The sequence below is a fragment of the Pholis gunnellus genome, assembly GCF_910591455.1.
Source record: "Pholis gunnellus genome assembly, chromosome: 6".
In the NCBI taxonomy this organism is placed as follows: Eukaryota; Metazoa; Chordata; class Actinopteri; order Perciformes; family Pholidae; genus Pholis; species Pholis gunnellus.
Genome location: NC_136532.1, coordinates 12,857,773 through 12,875,832, shown reverse-complemented (window position 1 = coordinate 12,875,832; position 18,060 = coordinate 12,857,773). Strand labels below are relative to the sequence as shown.

Below are 18,060 nucleotides of genomic sequence, written 5' to 3'. Positions count from 1 at the left end.
CATGCCTGTGGCCAATTTTAATTCATACACATTTTATTCATTATACGTTTTCAATTCATGAGCTTAAAGTCAGTGTCAGTGGATGCCTGTCTTCAGATAATATATCTGGGTGATATTCAGTTGAACTTTTTTCAAATATGATGCATCAGTCGTCAGTGGAATAATTTGGGGTATTTCCAAAAGTTGGGGGTTTTTTTTCACTTCTTCTCCTCACACTCTTAACATGAAGTTAGGAGCCATGAACTGGGATGGAGACAATGTGAGAATGTACAGACCATTTGGAACGTTTTCTTTGCTACCCAATTCTTATTGCAGCAGTATATGGCACCATTCCCGGAGTAAATATAATAAACATATTTTGTCAATTATGTCATATGATTATAATGATTTCACACATTCGCACAAAAAAAAACACGACACACGTGTATAGTGATAATAAGCTTGAGCACTCTTTTTTTACTCACTCTGGAGAGTGGGTAAAATCTTTCCATTGAATATGTATTGGAGGAGGGAAGGAGTGTTTATTTGCTTGGGCTGTATATTTGGACTGTTCAAGATCTGAGGCCACCAGGTGGCAGGATCCATCCACTACAGTAAGAGTGAAAATTGTACACAAAGTGGAATGAGTGTGTTTATTAGTTTGCCACAGTGGTGCAAGAACTATTCAGATTCTTTACATTAGTAAACGCTGCAATGCCACAATGCAAACACACTCTTTAAGTAAAAGTCCTGTATTAAAACTGTTACTCAAGTAGAAGTATTATCAGCAAATTGTACTTTAGTACCACACATATAATGACTTGTTTTGCAGGAGAATTGGTAGTGGTGTTACATTAGTATTGTATTAAGACCCATCATATTGCATTAATAATTGTGTGTTAAATTGTAAGCAGCATTTTAATTATGCAGTTGGTTAAGCTGAAGCTAACTTTTCCATTCTTTTGGGTAGTTTACGATACAACAATGCAATTTATAGGCAGTTTTAAACTGCAAAGTATAGTTACTAGACCTGAAAGTGTAAAAAGAGTAAAAAAGTGCAATATTCCACCTAAACGTTTTGCACATAGAGTAGGCCCTCTTACAAGACAGACAAAACTACAAGACCCACTCAGTTTGCAAATACTACATAGGAGGCAACCTGTCTCGTATTTTAGTACAAGCAGGAACTCAAGAGCGAATTTAGCCTGATTTTATTTTGAAAAATACCGTACCGGACGTTCTTTGCTATTCTTCATCGCTAACGTAATGCTAGCTCATTCTATTGCCTGCATCTTCCACCTCGACCAAAGACTACCAAACACAAGAAGCTGCATCTACCCGGCTCATAATAAGTCTTTAATCCCGTTTTTGTTAATTGTTTATGTAATGTAGAATGGCGTCGTGTTTTGGGAAGATTGTCGTTGGTACTTATGTGGAGATAAAGCGCAGTGATGGTAAGTTTCACCCAGTAATATGTTCCCGTCGCACTGTGCAAGTTGTCAGAGGATCTTTGTTGCTGTTGAATACAGCAACCGTTGTTCTGGCTGCAGAGCGTAACGTTCACGTTAGCTGCACGAAGTCATTACTGTTAGCTGTCAGGGCGGAGTAACGCAACATGGCCAGAGCCTTTGAATGAGCTCTCACCTTTTGTTAGCAGGCTTCTCTGCGATTCAAGAGACCTTTGTTGTTAGCTCTTAATTCATATCGTACGACAACACCAAATGCTCTCAATTGGGAATTAACGACGCTAAAACACCAACGTTAGTACCGCTGTATAACGTTACCTAAATGGGTTATTCTGTCATGGAGTTGACATTTTATATTAGCTAAGCTAGCTAAATTGCTAACCAAGCTAACGTTAGCTAGTTCAATAGATCGGCACCAACATTAGCTTGTGGTGAGCTAAACGGTTAGCACCGGCTAACGTTACCGGCCGGTGTTAGTACAGCAGTAAGACAACACGATTATATAATAAAATAATAGATAATAGAACCACCACCCATTTAGCTAGTTGACCAGTTAGTTTTCCTTTTGGTCTGTAACGTTAGTTCATACCCAATATAATCCATTTGTTCAGGTTATTAATTGTTTTCTAAACTAACACCAGTTATGGAAACTCTAATTGTCCAAACATGTTTAAACAAATGACATGCTATGTATCGATAATAACACCATAGACAGACATATCCCAAGATCTTAGTTACTACATTATTATGTAAACAACTGTGCTTTTAGAAACCTCTTATAACAAGGAAACGTATTTTAAATAATGTTAATTTTGCCAATACAACGTTACAATGAAGTGCAGCAAACAGTAGTGTAAGAAACGCTTATGACATCTCTGTGCTTACTGCCTTGCTTATTTTATAACTCTTCTGTATGTGAACGTCAGCTTTATTCTGCCGACCCTGTGTAGATGTAGAGCTTTGCTTCAGGGAGCCAAAGATGACTTTGAGTCATTCCTGCTAGTCCTTCCAGGATTAGGCTACACCCAGTTTTGCAGTAAACCCTTAAACAACTGATTTGGTTTTGAACAAAGCAATTGATTGAAAGTAAACAGTTCAAAGCTAGTAGCAAGGGTGTGTTTTTAACTGTCATATTGGTTGTTGTTGATGATGTCCTCAACTCCATCATCAGAGGGAGGGGGAGAGAGGGAGGTGGTGGTTCCATTTCCCTGCTGGTTGGTGTTGCCTCCAGAGCAGGGATTGCCCTCTCTGGGGGGTTTCTGGCGGGGCTGGTTCAGATTCAGGCCACCGCTCCATCTGTTACAGCCAGCTCCTTAGATTCTGCCATTTATTGTGCTCGCCTGTGTTTTTTTCCCCTGTCACAGACAGCCGTGATGAGAGCAAGACTTCATGGAGAATAATTTTGTACTACTATTATATATAAAATGAAATTAATTTGTATGCCGTTTTTGCAACTATATTTTCCCTGTTTAATGTTGTACATGGATTATCTGTTATAACAGATAATCCATGTACTTGGCCTTCATTCTTGTGTGAAACTTGTCTTTTAAAGTACTAGAGAGACATATGTCACCTACCGGCTTGGTGGTTATGGACTGCGTTATATTGCTCAATCTGTGACATGGTGACACAGTTTCATCAATGAATGCCTTGGGTTTTGTTGTGAAACTGATGCTTTGAAGGCTATGTTTGTTCTTCGGGCTTCGCAGAGACCCCATCTTTAGCCCCTTCAACTAGCTACTGGTAGGCGACAGCCGACCCATTCAGTCAGGTTTTAGTGTAGAAGTGGGACACAGTGAACAATGCATTCAGTTACAGTGTGTGTGTGTGTGTGTGCCGTGTATGTGAGGATGAGGTAGGCCGATCCATACTGATTTCTGAAGAGAAATCATATATGTGTGTGTGTGTGTGTGTGTGTGTGTGTGTGTGTGTGTGTGTGTGTGTGTGTGTGTGTGTGTGTGTGTGTGTGTGTGTGTGTGTGTGTGTGTGTGTGTGTGTGTGTGTGTGTGTGTGTGTGTGTTATGTCTGCCACGGGACTGCTGCTGTGCTCTTGGACCTACGTTAAGGCTTTTTACTTTTACTGCTGAAATGATTACTGATTATATCACTAGTCAACTGGCACAAAGGTGATCAAATCTGGTTAGTTATTTGAGTGACTTATCAATAACAGTCTTTTCTTTTTCTTTCATTTGAGCTTGGACTCTAGTAACTGTCATTATTTAATAATTTCATAGACTGCATGATAAGTAGAAACATTTTTGATAGTAGTTTAATCAATAATAAGAAATAAATGCTGTCTTGGTGATCTTTTGCGTCCCTCACAGCCTCTGACTGCAACAGGTTACTGTGACTGTGGTGTCTTATCAGGTTATAAATATAGTCTGCTCCATTGATAACCGCACATCTCTACAAGCAGCGCCCTTGCTCAGAAGGCCTTTCCGTGGGGAAGTAGTCTTACTTTTACATTATAAAAGTAAGAAAGTAAAATATGTATCGGGCTTTCCACACCATATTCTTTTCATTAGTGCTTTTGGTTTAACGTCTGCTGTCAATCTGTGCTGGCATTCACTCTCTACACCCACATTGTCTGGGTCATTGTATTAAAACAAAGTTCATCTTCACCTGAAGATTAACTCTTTGTTAAAACCAGTAATATACAATACATTACTCTTCTGGCTGCTACATGCAGCAGCATGGCATACAAATAAGGCTGCTGCTGTGTGCTGGTTGGTGCAACAAACATCTTTTCTAATTCAGCAGAGAAAGAAGCTGATCACTTCATGTTACATTTCATTCTTTCAAGCTTTGACCACTGACTTTAGCCAAAGGAAGCAGCAATGATTTGGAGGGCCCTCTGTTGTCACCGTAAATCCTCTGAGTGCTGCAGTCACTGCAGCATGGCGTGCTCTCAACACTCTCCTTAAGTACAGGTGTAAAACTAAGCAACGCGTGTCCATTCCAACCACATTTACTGTTACCAAGGTTTGCTTTGCAACCTACTGTGCCAGGTAACGGTACCAAAAATTGATTATTTGCAATAAATCATGTCTGGCTGTCATTCCACTGTGCAGACCTGGCCGATGTTGGAATAGTCGTTACTGAAGTACACTCCAAAATGTTGCATGCACAGTCAAACAGGTCACATACAGGGCACAAGAAGTGACTGAATGGTTGAAATATGAAAGGATGTGAAGGATATGATGATGGCTTCATAGTCATCACATCTCCAGCCGATTGAACACCTGTAGGAGATTTTGGACGGGTGCTCTCCACTGTCAACACCAAATGAGAAAATATCTTTTGTATGAATGGTGTTTATCCCGTCTGTAGAGTTACAAAGAATTAGAAAATTCATGCCAAGGCGCATTAAAGCTGTTTTTGCCAATGTCTGGTGGCCCAACACCGTTACTATGTCACCCATCTGTTGTCATTAGTGCTGAATAGTGTTGTTTTTAATAAGGCAGTGCCTGAGCTCAACCCATATTATAATAGTTTATGGGGACCACAGTCATTTCTGATGAAGGGTAGGTCATGGATTGTCAGGTTGACATCATTACTGTTCATTAAATCTGTATGGCAGTATCATATATCACTGAATGCCTTATGTATGCAAAATGGCCAAACTGATGTTGCATTTAAATGTGTAGCAATGTCTGTTCAGATCATGTCACTTGTCATTTTTTGGGTAGAATGTATTATTTTTAACACAGTATGTATCATACAACAGTGTTGTCTTCTCATCTTCAATCAATGTTGATGGATTAAATGTATACATATCGAAACTACAGTTGATTTAGTAAGTGTATGAATTGTTTTTGATTTGCTTTTTTACGTTTTGCCAAATAAAACCATTGTACGGTAAATCAAAGAGATGTTGAGCAGTTAGGAACACTAAAAGCATCTTTGCTGGCAGCTTCCTGTGTCTCTGAATAATGGATGCAGGAACATTGTGTTTCCCTGGATCATGCTGGGACTTTACAGCATACAGTCAGATTCACGTGGACAAAGATGGGAGGACTGAGCCGATTCTGTCGAGCGAGTATCGTTACACTGCAGAGGAAAGCATGCAGGCTCGCTGCAGCAGCTGTGCTCGTCTCTATTATCAGTGATTCATTATCAAACCTCACAGTCAGATCTAGCCTAATGCCTCGCTCTCATTTGAAACTTAAAGGACCCAATCGTCATCAAAATATAATGTGCTGTTGGTTAGTATTAATATGAGCACAGACGTGATTACATTTAATATGGCATCATTCTACATTAGGTTGTGTAACAAGCTGTTTTGATAGTGTTTATGGATACGATTGAGACATTGATGTTCGGTAATATACTGAAATACAGATTAAAGTGCTAAAGCAATGGCCTGTGGTCCACTATTTGCATTACATGTAACCAAATTCTTCATATGTGTAAAACAGGTTCAAATCTCACTTGTTATTTTTAATTACAACCTCTAGTCTACATAATCATTAATTTGCACTATAAGATTTTGTAGAGTGATGATATAAATTCATGTCATCATGCAATAAGTAAGCCCTCATTTTGCAGTGACAATGCAATGAGAAAACATTAAATACAATGTACTACATTCTCAAAAACATAACCCCTCTCAGGCTTTTACAACCTTGCTGCATTTCCAAATATAATTGGTTCTAATTTCACAGATCTGATCAGGCTTGCAGGTGGTAATTAGGACCTTTGTAATTTACTAAATACATTACCTTGCTAATGCCCAAAGTGAGGTATTAGTGAAATCCACTAAGTGTGTGTGTGTGTCAGAGAAAAAGAGATGGAACAAAAATACATTTTTATTTACTTATCATTCTTCCCTTTTTTCATTACTAACACATGAGGTGTTGAGTAGCACATCTATGGCCTTTATCGCTATACTTCTAAACAATAACAATATTTCCACCATTGTTGCTATCTAAATGCTGACGTTGATGTTTGGTTTTCCCCGTCTGTGACACCTTTACAGGACGAATACACCAGGCGATGGTGACCTCGCTGAATGAGGACAACGAGAGTGTCACGGTGGAGTGGATAGAAAATGGAGACACAAAAGGGAAAGAGGTAAATCACCACGTAAAGCACCAGCATGTGCTTCTTTTTATCCACAGCAATAAATAATTCATGCAAAGATGTTCAGGAGCTGTGGGGATTACACAAGCAGCTTGAATGGCCGACACTCCCACCAGACGACACCCTCTGTACACCGATGTGCACGAGCAAATCAAAGATGATGCAATACAAGCGTTGCCACTGGAACGTCCCATAATATGTGGCTGGTGAACAGTGGGTCCAAAATTTACTTCGGTGAATATGGGGCGAAAGAATCGGTCAAAATATTTGTTTATGTTTACTTCTCCCATTGGCTTTAATTGACTTAGTGGCAAAACCCACGAGTCACAGATACAGGAAACTCTGAACTGTCTCTGACCCAACACAGCCTGTAACTCTAGACATGTGTCCCACACAGTGTGTATCCCACTAAATATATATTTATATATATATATATCAAATATAGTTTCTATAGTCCCACTAATATATTGTTCAAGCGTATTGAGATGTTGTAAACTTTACATTCTGTTTTTGCAGTAATTTGTAAATCAGTATCTTCTATCATCAGAAGCTCTTTTTCTCTGGTTAACAGATGGCTAACATTAGATGTTGCTGATATAAAGTTATTCCATTTGCAAGACAACATTAAGGCTACCAAACTTTGAATGCAAGATTTTTTTTGGGGGGGGGGGGGTATTATTGATTTAACCCATGTACTCTTGAAAGGTGTTTGCTAAAACTTCATAGTTTCATTCAGTGTCTGTCGTCAGCTTGAATACTCAGTTATAATGTATTTGTGACAAAACTACGGATCACAGATCAACTTCAGTCCGTTGCACAACGACCTGCAGCGCCTATAACAATAGTGATACGCTCACTTTCCCGTCCTTGAGCACTGAATGGTGGATTCAGCTTCTTTAACACATTAGCAAAGTCAAATCAAATCTCTACAATGTATCTAGAATATGTACAAATCAAGTAAAGGTCTTTCTGGGATTGAGAATACTTTTATATTGGATGTTTTTGTTAAAAGTATAATATGCGAGAATTTCCTAGAAAACAATGTTCAGAGTGATACAAAAAGAATCCCTCGTGACCCTCTAGCAGTGTGTGCTGGCGTCTGTATCTACAGACATCCGGCCCTCTGCCTGTATTTTCTCTCTTCATCTTATTGTGCTGTGGACGGTAACTTTCTGGACATTAATGAAGAGCCTTTGGGCCCCACGTGGGGTCGTAACTCCCAGCCAATAACGGCATACAGGGTGTGAGGTCGTCGGATGCTGTTGCTTTGTCCCGCCCCTCGGCGTCTTGATACCGAGGCACAAGCATTGCATTCATAAGCAGAAGCACACAGTCTCTCTCTCGCTCTCTCTCTTTCTTTCTCTCTCTCCCTCTCCTCTAATGTTTGCAGAGTGTCTGTCTGTTTACCGAGGCACACACAACAGCAGAGAGGGCAGGATGAAGGTCGCCCTTTGGCTGTATTCATTCAAAATCTGGCAACGACTCCTCCTGGAGGGTTGTGCAGAGGTGTGGGTGTGTGAACAAACGTCACCACAAAACTGCACAGAAAGATAGATGGGGTCTGATTTTTCATCACATATTTACCAAAGAAATTGATTTGGTGAAACTGTTCATATGATTATATTGGACTATTTGGACCCACACTATGTTAGCAATAATTCTCTACATCTCACTCGTACATGGTTCAACGTTTGTACTGCAGTGTGTTTCAAGGACAAAACATGAGACGCTGGCTATGATGGTCCCTGGTAACCGAATATCAATTAATAAACGACCAGTCTCGTGTGTTTAGAGGTCTGTGAGGTTATACTGTAGCAGCTGGTGGGATAAAGGTAAACATGATGCAGCTCTTCTTACAGGCTCCAGAAAGTCCATCTAACATTTGATCGTGTAGTCAGTTATTGTTGACTAATGTAAAAAAAGTCGTGCTTCTGGTGCTTGTCTCCACACAACTTTGCCATTTTCACCAGCACTCATGCAGTTGTGTCGAGAGAGAGAGAGAGAGAGAGAGAGAGAGAGAGAGAGAGAGAGAGAGAGAGAGAGAGAGAGAGAGAGATGCTTGTGTGATCTGTGAAATGTGCTTCACACGTGCTACTGCTCACGAGACAATTGAACTAGCGCAGCGCTTCCACGTCCAGTGTGAGCTCGTTATAAGTCTAATATGCCAAACATCAGTTAGTTGTCATTCACGTGATCTGTTGGCATCAATACTTCTCTGTTTTTGGACAGATCGACCTGGAGAGTATATTTGCACTTAACCCAGATGTGGCTCCAGATGAGGAAATCGTCCCTAGTCCAGAGACTCCACCCCCACCTACACCCACATGTGTGAAGGTCAACAAAATTGCCAAGGTGAGTACCTCTATGCCCCCCCCCCCCCCCCCCCCCCCCGCTCTCTTTTGACCGCCTGCCTCCATGTGAGGGAGAGTGCAGCTTAGACTTGCTGGAGGAGCCATGTGGCTGCAGTTTGCAGGACCTTAATATAGAACCTGGGTCCTTCTAGGTAACCAGCTAATTGGTGCTGTGAAGAACACGGTGCGTGGTGCACAGTAGATTAGGACTGCTCCCCTTTTGTCACGTTCACACTGGGATTATTTTGGTAAATATTGCAGTTTGTGATGAAACCTGCTGTACGGTACAATATGCATTCAACTTTTAAACATATGAAACATTTGAAGTGAAACCTGTGAGGCAATGTGAAAGGAGGGGACGTCGCGTGAATAGAACTTGTTCAGAGATCATCCTCACAAAGTATACAGTTACAGCCTTTTGTGATTTGGACAATATATATTTAATATAGTATTAAATACAGATATATTGTATAATCTGCGTTAATATAAGTGGATATTACGCAGAGCCGTGACATCATACCCAGGGAAAATAAAAAAAACACAGACTTAATTTATCCCGTGCAAATTCGCCGCACAAAACACAGACACGGAGTAACTTCTGAATCCTATGAGGTCCCCTGGTAATACGAGTCCTGTGCTATAATAGGATGAAATGACAGTTTTGAGAGATGTGGATGTAAACTGCAACTTGACAGGTTGGAGGAGGCTTTCAACCACAGTGAGGTCATTCTAGTTTAAACATAGTTTAGGATGTGTGCATTGGCAGTGTCATCAGGAACATTTGAGAAAGGAGACATCTGTACTCCACTAATCTGATCCTCTGATCCGTCTACTGCAGGCGGAAAAGGTTTAAAACGGAATGGAAACAAGATGTATTGATTCCTTTTTCAGGAATCACTGAACCTGAACCTCTCATCTTAGAATATATTAATGTAGCTTTTGTTTTTTTCTTGCAGAATCGACGGACGATAGCCCCCATTAAGAATGACACTCCGTCCAGGGACAACAGAGGTTTGTTTCATGCACTTCTCTGGGAACGGTTCAATTATCTTACCAGTACTACCACATTGCTTAGATCTCACCCTAGAACACCAGTTGCAAATTCGGGGGTAAAAGTCACCGTGACCCGTGGTCAAAGTGATTTTAATAAAAACAAATTAAAGTTTAAAACAGTGAGCAGCATGCAAGTCAAACTGTGTCTTTCTTAATCTTTGGTGGTTTGTGTTTTCAGTGATTCCGACTCGGGCCAGACAACCACAACCTCAACAACTAGAGCCTGCTCCACCGCCACCGCCGTCTCTGCAGCCGACACCGCTCACTCAGGCTCAGACACAGCAGCAGCTGCAGAATGGTGACATGATTAAAACAGTAGTTTGTTTTTAATTAACCTAAAGCCTAAGCTGTGACTGTTTTCCAGAAAATAGTATTTTTAGGGAGGCAGTTGTATCATTTGGCCTAAAGTTGAATAATTCTCTTTGGGTTTAAATATAAATCCAGACATGGCTCCTTTTGGACGCCAATGCTTTTTAACATTTGCCGTATTTTAGATCCATTGATCTCGGCCATCTGTAAAACTATTAATGTGTTTTTGTTGGCCGCATGTTTATCACAGAATCCTCACATCACCCGATATCCAGAAAGGAGTCGGGACAGCTTTGTATGTATCACCTGCATGTTTCCCCGTCCCTCACTGCCTTATGGTAACTCTGTTAGAGCTCCCAATAGAAACTGAGAGTCCTCTAGTCTTATGAGGAGATTGTACACCCAACATGTTGCTATTCCGAGCTGTGGTGTGGTGGTGAAGTAGCATAAAACGCTATCCATCCAGCAAACCGGCTCTCTGGGTATTAGACAGGGTTGCTGCTGGTCTTTTCCCTGCTGTCTGATTTCTGCTGAGTCACACGCAGGCACACACATGGAAAACCCTGTGGCGCTGTGCGTTACTCCTCAAGGCTCAGACGACATCAATAACCTTCTTCTTTATCATCCATTCCTTCTTACTGCTCGCTGTCATTTGATCAACGAAGAGGAGGGAGAGGGAAGCGCCTTGTTCTCTCACAGCCTGTGAGACAGAGTCACAATCAGTGATGGTGTCTCTCTCGTACTGCCTCGTCCTGGTGCTGAGCCAGCTCATCTTTTCCTCCCAGATTAGAGCAGATTAATAATCCCTCTGCTCTCGTAGTCTGTTTTCGGGGACCGGAGCCAACGTCGGGTCATGGCTGTATTACAGCGCTTCAGCCGGGCTTTACGGTGGGAAGCTGCGGCTGTAGCAGCGAGCTAAGGCTAATCAGATAACACTGTTTTATTATGAACAGTGCCAGCGATGTTTGCTCACTCACGTTCCCTTATTATGGCTGTGATTGACCTCAACAATACTAATCTGTGGGTGTGCGATGCTGGGAGATCTGGAATAAGCTTCTATTGATTACTGGTTGATTTTGTAATCATACTTGATTTGAAACCACCTAATTTTATTTGGAGTAACTGCAGTTAATACAAGACACATATGTTGATTAAGAGTGACATGTTTTAGCAGTCTCTCGGTGCCGTTGCGGTTTAGGATGTAGATAGAAGGGATACATGAGAGAAGGTTTAGAACATACTGTAAGAGCCTTTTGTCGGTTATGTAGAGAAAGAAGCTAGTGTTTATACTAGAGGCACTGTGTGCCAGCCACTGCATCGCAGTCTGTGCTTAGAGCTCTATTACGGTTTCTCTTTGTTGGATTCAGCCCAAAGTCTCCCTTCTGTTTGAAAGACTACCACGAGAGGAAAGATGCACAGAGGGAAAGATACTGTTCAAGCCAAGCGAAAAAAGGAAGGACGGAGGAAGTAGAAGAAACTTTCTGGAGGAGACCATTTTACAGATGAAAGGATATTGGCGTATCCTGTGAAAAGGCAGTAGAGTTACCGTTTCTCTTGTCTTTATGGCAGCGAGGAGGAAGTCAAACTGCGTGAAGGAGGTGGAGAAACTGCAGGAGAAGAGAGAGAGACGCCGCATTCAGCAGCAGGAGCTCAGAGAGAAGAGAGCTCAGGTACATCACTACTATCCACCTTCCCAATAATCCAAATAGATTGATGTGGTCTTGATGATCACATCGAGATGATACATTGAAATACATAAGAATGATTTACCTGTTGGTGAATAAGCCAGCACCTCTCTTCTTGCCCTCCTCCAGGAGGTGGACACCACCATCCCCAACTATGAGATCATGTACATGATCCGAGATTTCCGAGCCAGTCTAGACTACCGGCCCCTGACCACAGCGGATCTGGTAAGTAGATTTAACTTCTCTTCTGGTCGACGTCATCGATTACAAAAATATGCTGGTTTGCATAACATGTGTCGGCACATTGCAAGAATATGGCTGCAGCTTAAAACATCGGCCATGATCCTCTAAAGCGTGGAGGTATTTCAGACAGAGACGGGAAGCGGCAAGACGGCAGCATGTCCCGTTTGTCCTCGCCCATGCATGATATTTAAGGATATTTAGAATAATCAATAAATTGCTCGTTAGATTAATCATGTAATCAGCTGCAGCTCTGTTCAGACGTTGACAATATAATATATAATGAAATGTTCATCTTTGTGTCACTGTCCAGATTGAAGAGCACAGAATATGTGTGTGTGTGAGGAAACGTCCGCTCAACAAGAAAGGTAAGGTCTACTGTCGGTAACAGCATTGCTCTTGTAACCATCGTTATGTGTTGTACTCTATTTATAATGTTTTCCTCCAAAGTATGAATGCCTCTGCTTTGTTCCAGAGTTGTCCATGAAGGATTTGGATGTGATCACCATCCCCAGTAAGGACGTGGTGATGGTTCATGAACCAAAGCAGAAAGTGGACCTGACCCGCTACCTGGAGAACCAGACTTTCCGCTTTGACTACGCCTTTGATGACAGCACCACCAATGAGATGGTTTACAGGTCTGTAACAACACAGTGTGTTTGCTCTAATAGTTGGCAGAAGTTACACCCGACTAGTCAATCTGATTACAATAAGGCGTCGTTTTGCAGAACTGAATAATCATATTTCTGGTTTGTGTTCTAGTGTGCTTTTACAGATAGAGTGGTGAAGAAATGTGTCTTTTGTCTCCTCCTGCAGGTTCACTGCCAGACCTCTAGTGGAGACCATTTTTGAGAGAGGCATGGCCACCTGCTTTGCCTATGGGCAGACAGGCAGTGGAAAAACACATGTGAGTCACATGCAATGAAACAACACGTACTTGAGATCCGACCTAATAGTTGCTATTGAGAGGTTTGCTCTGTTTTATCACCCTTGCATATTGTCATATTTTAGACTATGGGTGGAGATTTCTCTGGGAAGAACCAAGACTGCGCTAAAGGAGTCTATGCATTAGCTGGTGAGTCAGTGAGCTATGGTTTCTCTGCTCATTCATTGTCTTCATGTTTTTCAAATAACGTTAGTTTGGTTATTCTGTTATTACGGTTTTGGTTTGTTCTGATGACATTTCTCTTCTCATGCAGCTCGGGATGTATTTCTCATGTTGAAGAAACCCAACTACAAGAAGTTAGATCTACAAGTCTACGCAACCTTCTTTGAAATTTACAGCGGAAAGGCAAGTGATATGTAATCGTATGTTTGTTAGTTTCTTCATTAAATAAAGCATTGACCAATGCTGACTGTGTATGTTTATTCAGGTGTTTGACCTGCTGAATCGTAAAGCTAAGCTGAGGGTGCTGGAGGACGGGAAACAGCAAGTCCAGGTGGTTGGGCTTCAGGAGAAGGACGTCAAGTGCACGGAGGAGGTCTTGAAACTCATAGAATTGGGCAACAGCTGCAGGTATAACAACAGAAACGTTGTCTAGTTGTTGTTCATGGTGCAAGACTTATTTTTGCATCTTTGTTCTGCGTGAAATAAGTCTGTTACTTATTTTTAAAATGGCTCTTACTAGAATATGACATCTTATTCCTTGTACTGTGTTTATGGCAAATAACAGAAAGTCATGCACATTTATTGCATCTTCCCTCTCCGACAGTTGTTCTTGTCTTGTTCTCTCCATCCTTGCTTTGCCGCTTGTTAATTCTTATGTGTCCTTCACCTCACTCCCAGAACATCAGGGCAGACATCGGCCAACGCCCACTCATCTCGCAGCCACGCCGTTTTCCAGATCATTCTCCGGAGGAAGGGGAAAATGCACGGCAAGTTCTCCCTCATCGACCTCGCAGGCAACGAGAGGGGAGCGGATACCTCTAGTGCTGACCGCCAAACCCGTCTGGAGGGAGCTGAGATCAACAAAAGCCTGCTTGCCCTCAAGGTTTGTTGACATCTGTGGCAGTAGCTCTGTATAAGACTGCTAAGCATTTACTACTAACTGTAAAATACTCTTTGTTTTTTTTACCCGTGCGATGTGTCTCTGCTTTTGTTTCAGGAGTGTATCAGGGCTCTCGGCCGTAACAAGCCTCACACTCCATTCAGAGCCAGTAAACTGACTCAGGTCCTGAGAGACTCTTTCATCGGGGAGAATTCACGCACATGCATGGTCGGTGAATTGCCTTCAATATCCTGTGTCCGTGTCTTTATACTGTATGTCTCCCAGGTGGTATTAATCTGAATGATCTTCTCTTTCTCTGCACAGATTGCAACAATCTCTCCCGGTATGACGTCCTGTGAGAATACGCTCAACACACTACGCTACGCCAACAGGTGGGAATATGTTGACTAACCGTAAAGCCCTCAGGAACCTATAGAACGTAGACAATGTTATAACATTATAGCTCTTTTATTTCCTCTATAATCCCCGGTGACGTTTGTATAGATTGAAATGAGCTGTGCCAATGTTGTTACTGTACATGTCTCTGCCAACTCTCAGTAGTGCTGTCTGACTCTCTCTCGTGTGCCCACTTCTTTTCCTGCTTTGTTTCCCTCTCCTCCCCGTCTTCTGCTGCTGTGTGGCCGCTGCCGCTGTGTAGAGTGAAGGAGTTTGGGATTAGTCCGTCTGACATCCCCTTCTCCCAGGGCGGTCAGGGGAGTCGCTCTGATAACTCGCCCACCAATACCTTTGACTATGATGACTTTGCTGCTACCTCTCCCAGCAGGTCAAGCAAACCCCCAAAAGCACAACACAACACAAGCATACACACAAAACACAACACAATGCATGCTCTCCCTCCAGGTATTTATTAAGTCATCATAATATAAACATCCATGAGCTCATTTCAGCAGTTTTCATGCACGTCATCAGCTGTTCACTGTGGAAGACCTCTACTGTCGTCTTGTCCTTTCTGTTCATCATCTGCATGACTTGACACTTTTCATCCTCTTCCCCTGCTTCAACTTCCACTTTCATCTTTGCCACGGCTTGTGGACATCAGCTGTTTTTTTCTTTTCATTGACTCCTGAAGACCAAGTCCCGATGCTCCCATCCTGTGCTGTTTGTGAATGCCTCTGACCCAACAGTAGACTTCATACCCACAATCAAACCGCGGCCATGCCCAGCGTGGCTCTGTGCTGTGGAAGAAACGCTGCCAACTGTTCTTTCCTCTGCAGGGTGAAGGAGCTGACAGTGGACGCCAACCAAGTGATGGACGGGGGTCGACCCAACATCAGTGCCGTCAACCAGCTGGAGCTTTTAGACGAGGACTGGCTGAGCATCTCGCCGCAGAGAGACGACCTCAAACTGCTCTGTGAGCAGAACGTAAGGACACACGGTCTCGCAGTATACGTAGCCTCATAACACAATGTCAATACACAAAAGATTTGTTCACTTTTTGTAACTGCTGAAGCTGCTTCTGTGTCCCTTTCTGACCTTGTGAATACGTTTCCCAGGAGGAGGAAGTGTCTCCGCAGCTCTTTACTTTCCACGAGGCGGTGTCTCACTTAGTGGAGATGGAGGAGCAGGTCCTGGAGGACCACCGAGCTGTGTTCCAGGTCAGACTACTAAAGAAAACATACACAACTCTTTAAATACTCCACATACATGATGACAGACATGCCATCTTCTTTGAAGGACTTTTCTCATTTCTATACATGAAGGTATAGAAGTACAGTGAGATAGATTCTAATCTGGCAATGCAAAAATCCATCGGCATTACTTTGGGTGATGATTTCAACCAAAAGTCAAATGCGTCCCGCCACAGTTTCATTATGAACAGAAACGTTGTTTTGAACTTCTAAACTTGTGGGGTACACGCAGTCTGCTGGGGGGGATTCAACTCAGCGGGTCATAGAAGTAAACTCTGTGTGAGACGATCCTCTTGTGGGACGTCTCCACCGGGACGCTGCCCCTTGCCGGGCTCATTTCCTCCAATTTGAAGAATTTCAAGTTGAGAGAGGTCACCTATAGAAGAGTCGACTCATCGAATTACAAGGTGTAGCCGTACTTCTATCGCATGCAACCGGCACACGCCTTTGTTTTAGGACAATGGGATTAATCATAAGAACACGGGTACAAACAACGCTGCGGTTTAAGAACATGTCGTGAATCATTCCTAAGAACACATTTAAGATATTTGTGATTGAGGCCCATTCTTCTGTGCTTCTGGCACGATTAGATCTCGCGCTGCCATAAACTAAATATGCACTTGTACTGTACGTGTCCTCTGTGAGCAGGAGTCCATCAGATGGCTGGAGGATGAAAAAGTACTGCTGGAGATGACGGAGGAGGTGGATTATGACGTGGAGTTGTACGCCACTCAACTGGAGCAGATCCTAGACCAGAAGATAGAAATCCTCACGGAGCTCCGAGGTATGACTGAAACACACGTTTGGCGACGATGCTTCCCGCTCCAGCAAAACACTAATCCGTGTTTTTATGTTTTTTCTTTCCCTCTCAGATAAAGTGAAGTCATTCCGCTCTACGCTCCAGGAGGAGGAGCAAGCAAGTAAGCAGATCAATCCCAAGAGGCCACGTGCTCTTTAGAGAGCTGAGGTTGAACATACAGAAGCAAAACCACTCGACGTTCAGCACCACTCGGGCCGTCTCTGGCAGCTGTGAAGGTGGAATAAAAGAGCAGTCTGACGTACTGACAGGCTCCAGGATTTGAAGCATTTATTTTGATCCCTCTCCTAACAAAACTGGCTGTTCGTTCACTTCGGTCTCGTTAGAAAACATAGGAAGGACAATAGTTGTGTTTCCTTCATGGAGAATGTTTAGTCTCCCCTCTCTGTTCTTATTAAATTATTTTCTTTTATACTTGTTTGTACTTTCTTTGAACAGAATATTTTTCACCTGGTTTCAGAAGAGATCTTCACCGAACATGTTTTTATGGTTTACTTTACAAAAACCAGTATTTGGTTTCTGGTTGCCCTGGCTGACATGTCTGCATGTGCACTCTGCGATAGCGTACGTACGCCACCGTCGTTGGTTATTATGCTTTTGGGTCCTCGGTTGGCATTGTGAAGTCATATCATTATGAGCGGTCTCTTCTCTCTGTTCCTTCCTTCTCAGAGCTTTTACCAGTTTGGAAGAAGCCTTTAACCACAGCGTGCTTCTTCCGTTGTTTCCTTCCTCGTGTCCCGGAGGATTTTACATGTAGTCTGCTTCAGTTTGTGCCATGTCGCTCTATGTGGCAACTGATTTAAAAACTCTTACTTAACATAAACAATGTTTTCCACCCATGTTTAACACTTTGTTATAAAACTGAACTGCTATTAATACATGTATAGTAAACCCACTGATCTACCATCGGTCATGTTTCAGTGTTTGCACCGGATGTAATGCTGGATGAAGAATAAAGATTCATGTGTTTCATTTAAAATGGCTTTTGTGATAATAAGTTATCCAAACACAAAGGACGGAATAACTTTCATCAAAAACCATCTTCCACCACCTCCGAGTCGAGACGCTGGTGTTGTTTTTACCTTGAGTCTGTGTCCTGGAGACGCCTTCTGTCACAGGAACTACAGGAGCTGGTTTTCAGTACTTTGCCAGATGTTTATATTTCTGTCTGTGGACAGATGTTATCACCGCGATAGCGTCACAGTGCAACATGCAGTCAGGAAACTTTACTGGTGTGTTTAAAGGAATGTTATGACAACATACGATACTATGAGTTTATATGACGTGTTTATATGACAGCTGTGGCTGGAGGCATTTTGTTTTGGGATTGTCCAGATGTTCGTACGTCCGTTCTCGTGAACATAATATCTCAGGAACACCGAGAGGGAATTACTTAAAATCAGGCACAAATTTCCAGACTTTTAATGTCATACCATTAATG

The 18,060-nt window shown here is 42.4% G+C and overlaps 1 protein-coding gene across 4 annotated transcripts; it reads left to right on the top strand.

Moving 5' to 3' along the window:
* Window positions 1-1,256: 1,256 nt before the first annotated feature.
* kif2a (kinesin family member 2a) lies at window positions 1,257-17,553 on the top strand. 4 transcript variants are annotated; one of them, XM_079160516.1, is made up of 22 exons: window positions 1,257-1,433; window positions 6,424-6,518; window positions 8,757-8,879; window positions 9,835-9,889; window positions 10,110-10,229; window positions 10,491-10,535; window positions 11,810-11,910; window positions 12,055-12,150; window positions 12,479-12,533; window positions 12,641-12,803; window positions 12,982-13,072; window positions 13,177-13,240; window positions 13,365-13,456; window positions 13,539-13,681; window positions 13,952-14,156; window positions 14,271-14,381; window positions 14,478-14,545; window positions 14,812-14,937; window positions 15,389-15,536; window positions 15,668-15,769; window positions 16,451-16,586; window positions 16,675-17,553. In XM_079160516.1, exons 1-22 carry the CDS (start codon window positions 1,373-1,375, stop codon window positions 16,758-16,760), a joined length of 2,286 nt encoding a protein of 761 aa, XP_079016642.1. In that variant the 5' UTR covers window positions 1,257-1,372; the 3' UTR covers window positions 16,761-17,553. The 4 variants fall into 4 exon arrangements, with proteins under 4 accessions (XP_079016642.1, XP_079016643.1, XP_079016640.1 ...); XM_079160517.1 differs by lacking the exon at window positions 10,491-10,535; XM_079160514.1 differs by lacking the exon at window positions 14,812-14,937.
* Window positions 17,554-18,060: the final 507 nt, after the last annotated feature.

Excerpts from the sequence above, each read along its gene's own strand:
- kif2a (XM_079160516.1), top strand. The coding sequence starts at position 1,373 with ATGGCGTCGTGTTTTGGGAAGATTGTCGTTGGTACTTATGTGGAGATA. Across the intron at positions 13,241-13,364 it reads AGGAGTCTATGCATTAGCTG|CTCGGGATGTATTTCTCATG; the intron begins GTGAGTCAGTGA and ends CTTCTCATGCAG. Across the intron at positions 14,938-15,388 it reads GCTGCTACCTCTCCCAGCAG|GGTGAAGGAGCTGACAGTGG; the intron begins GTCAAGCAAACC and ends TTTCCTCTGCAG.